This window comes from Helianthus annuus, chromosome 13 (genome assembly GCF_002127325.2).
Source record: "Helianthus annuus cultivar XRQ/B chromosome 13, HanXRQr2.0-SUNRISE, whole genome shotgun sequence".
NCBI lineage: Eukaryota > Viridiplantae > Streptophyta > Magnoliopsida > Asterales > Asteraceae > Helianthus > Helianthus annuus.
In genome coordinates this window covers 36,735,464-36,739,223 of record NC_035445.2, presented here as the reverse complement: position 1 = coordinate 36,739,223, position 3,760 = coordinate 36,735,464, and the positions used below count along the sequence as shown (strand labels likewise).

At 40.1% G+C, this 3,760-nt stretch overlaps 1 protein-coding gene across 1 annotated transcript; it reads right to left on the bottom strand.

The window, feature by feature from the left end:
• Positions 1-2,631: 2,631 nt before the first annotated feature.
• LOC110900805 lies at positions 2,632-3,410 on the bottom strand. The gene is made up of 2 exons (XM_022147667.1): positions 3,081-3,410; positions 2,632-2,967 (listed from the first exon to the last, which is right to left on the bottom strand). Exons 1-2 carry the CDS (start codon positions 3,408-3,410, stop codon positions 2,632-2,634), a joined length of 666 nt encoding a protein of 221 aa, XP_022003359.1.
• Between the last annotated feature and the right edge of the window lie 350 nt (positions 3,411-3,760).

Genomic DNA, 3,760 nt, shown 5'->3' with positions numbered 1-3,760 from the left:
TTTCTAAGTGTTATATTTCTAGAAAAAATTTCGCCAGAGTTTCCTCTGTAAATGGAGGTGTCCATGCTTTTAGCATATCATTTTCTTTTGTAAAAATCATTCAAACAATTTACCAATCAACAACATACAATTTTTAATCACTAATCTTGACAAAAATAAGCCTAAATCATAAACTCATGAACTTGAAAGTTTTTAAAAATATGTAGTAAGTTACTAACATGCTTAGTAGGTCTTGGTATATTTAAAAATAAGATTAGTTTCTTAAAAACTTTATTTTTAAAGAATATGCATTTTCACAACTTCTAGTCTTATTTTCCAAAAATATTTCTTTGTTAAATTTTCTTGTTACACAAGTGTTCATACACTTGTTTACTCACTAAAAATGTATTTAGTTCATACAAGATCCGGGTTTTAACAAAACTTGTATTTTTCACTTGGTTCTTTCGAAAAACCACTTGTAGATCTTTAGATCTACAAGTTTATAACCTTATTTCCCAAGAAAAATTATATTTATTCAAGTCTCAAGTTCATGGGTGGATTGTTTCATCATCCTTCATAACTCTATCATTTACATCTTGCTAGTTCATGTCCTTAAACATGATCTAGCAAGTCTTGATGATGATCCATCGTACTTCTACAAACAAACAACATCCAATAATCATAACAACACAAGATCTACATGATTTAACCATACATCTACTCTTTATCCACTCTTTACCCCTTTATGTTTCAAGTCTTGGATTATGTTCATTAGTGTTCTTAACATTTAATCATTCTATCATCTATTAACCACTAAAAATAAGAACAAGATGAAGTTTTTAAGCACTTACTACTAGCACAAGGCTAGGGGAGAAAAAAGGCGTAAAAGTGGTGGATAAAAGAAAACTAGGGTGGTCCTTGAGCTTCCGAGTGCACCAAACTAAGTTGTAGGACTCCTTGTACCTTTGTATGTATGTAGATGGCTTGGAAATGGCTTGAAGGTGGTTGTAGGGTGGTGTGGTGGTGGCGGCCGTGAATGATGGAGGAGGAAGGAAAGAGTGTTTGTGTTTGATGGGTGTTGAAGTGAGAAGGTGATTATCTACTAAACTTATTTATAAACCAAGTTCCTTATTATCCATCATATAATGTGCTACAAATCCACCAACATTGGCAAATAAAATATTCAAAAGAAAGTGAGGGTGGGTCACCCCTTGGTGACCGTCGAGTAGGGGGTATAGGGTTGGGGTGTAATGGAACTAGTTACAATTTGGTTAGGATTAAAGGGTATAGTTAGTGTATTATTATTATGTTATAATATAAAGTGTGTTAGGGTGTTCGGGGACCCTAACTAGCTCAGAAAAGTAAAAATAATGTGTTTGGCAATATTTTTATGTTCCGGGTAAAGTCCGGTTGTTCGGTTGGATGTTGATCCGTTAAAGTGCTAAATAAAGCTTTAAAGTGTCTTTTATATTGTTTTTAGTAACACATTAAATTTCCAACACTTTGGAAAGTGTCTAGGATTATTTTGCCAAGTTTTTGCACTTTACTAGCATTGTTAAATGCTGAATTTTGGTATTTAGTGCAGAATTCTGCGCTTAAAGTATGTTTTAGGCACTTCCGGTTATTATAACTATCACCTAGTGACACAGTTTTATGGTCCTCACCTCCCTACACTCCCTACTAGTGTAGTACTCTATTCCCGGCTCATACTGACCTCAAAAATATTGTCTGTCTAGGTACTGGCATTGTCAGCATGTTTCTGGTTTATCCGCTCACTGTGCCAACTGTGCTTTCGTGCATCAAGTTTGTCACTATTGTTTGTGTATAATAAATGGAGTGACAGTATAAAATGTGATGCATGAGTATGTATGTATCAGAAATCAGAAAGCAGTGTAATCATAATTGTAATCAAGCACAGTAATTAAGCACTAATTAAATATTAATTAATTTGTACGGATACCTGGATTTGTGAGGGTTGTCACAGGATAAACGTCCCCCGTGCTATTGTGGCGGGAAAGGTGGCGTCCAGTTTTGAGATCCTTCACAAAGAAACCGAAAGGGTATAATTCAATAGACACACTATTATCACGGGTAAAACGTCTAACGGAGATAATGGTTTTGATGACTGATGGGCTGTAAAGGATGTTTGGTAAAATGTAGGTACGGTTATGAATTTTGAAAAAACCAGTGTCGGACCCGTGTATTGGTAGATATTGCCCATTGCCAACAAGAACTTTAGTATTTACAATAGACGAGTTGGGAATGGAAATCATACCTGAATCCAAGGTGACGTGAGAGCCCGCTCCAGTATCCATTAGACCGGGATCTTGTTGTTGCTGATGGAGATTCATAGCTGAGAAGGCAGCCTGGAGATCAGCTGGGTTCAGTGCATTATAACCCGGAGGTGGTGGTGCAGATGGGCCGGCCCGTGTGAAGTATGTCGGTGGGCCTACTTGGCCGGATTGCTGTGTTTGGGCTGAAGTGGCTGTCGGGCTGAACTGGGCCGGGGGTGGGTTTCAATATGGCTGGGTCGGGTAAGGGCATGGTGGTGTAGTCCACCAAGCCTAAGTGGGATAGCTTTGTGATTTGGGAAAACCAAGTAGTATAACCTGGTGAGCGTCCAACACCTCGTCCACGTCCTCCTCGGCTGTTTCAATTAAAGTTTCCGTGTCCGCGACCTCGCCCTAGAAAGGGCTGCTGTCCACCATAGGATGGGTTCTGGGGAGTCAGTTGTTGAGTGGTGGGAGGCTGCGGCTGTGTAGTGGGTGCAGCAAGAACCGATGTGGTCGCTTTTTGACAACCCTCGACCCGAATAGCTTCATCGTTCCGCATGCTTAATGCTAGATCCCAATCTTCATTGCTTGAATTAATCAGGGATGCGGTGGTGTCAAACTCAGCCGGTAATCCGCGTACTAGCTGAAGAACAAGACGGGATTCGGTTATTGAGTGGTCAACATCGACCAATTGATTTGCGAGTTCCTTAAGTTTCTGGCAATAATCATCAAACGATGAACACGCGGCAAGGGTAAGGTTTACAAATTTGGTTTCCAAAGCAGTCGCGCGCGCCTTTTTGTTGCTTAAAAAAATTTCTCAAGTTTCACCCAAGCGTCTCGTGCGGTTCCGTCAGAGTCCATAACTCGGGGTAATAAATCATCAGAGATGGTGCTTAAGATCCATTGAAGGACCAACGCATCTAGTTCGTGCCACACGTTGTATGTGGGGTCGGTGGTTGCCGGGGCTGCAGTTCCATTGATGTGATTTGATACCTTGTACGCAAGTACGTGTAGTTTGAACAAGTTGACCCACGCGGTATAGGTAACCTTTGATCCATCTAAAGTACGAATTTTTGATTGTATATTCGTGACGGAGTAGGCTGGATGTAGTGGGTCAGGTTTTGAGGTTGAATCCGAAGATGCATCGGGTTTGGACATATCGACAGGAAGGTGATAATCGATGGCTGGAGATGCTCTAACAGATGGCTGGAGATGCGCTATCAATGGCTGGAGATGCTCTAACAGATGGCTGGAGATGCTCTAACAGGTGGCTGGAGATGGGCTATCAATGAACAGATGCGCTAACAGACATATGCGCTAATAGATGGCTGGAGAAGCGCTATTAATTGAAAACTCAGAACCGTGGCTCTGATACCATAAAAGTTTTTATGGTATTATTGAATTGATGATCACAAAACAGAATACAAGACCCTTTATATAGGGACGAATCCTAACCCTACTATAACACATAATTAGGAAAGGATAACAATGCCATATACATCGTAATT

Bases quoted from the DNA above. Each gene is read 5' to 3' on its own strand.
- LOC110900805 (XM_022147667.1), bottom strand. From the start codon at position 3,410: ATGTCCAAACCCGATGCATCTTCGGATTCAACCTCAAAACCTGACCCA. The intron at 2,968-3,080 runs GTGAAACTTGAG...GATTATTGCCAG, and splicing joins GAACCGCACGAGACGCTTGG to AAACTTAAGGAACTCGCAAA.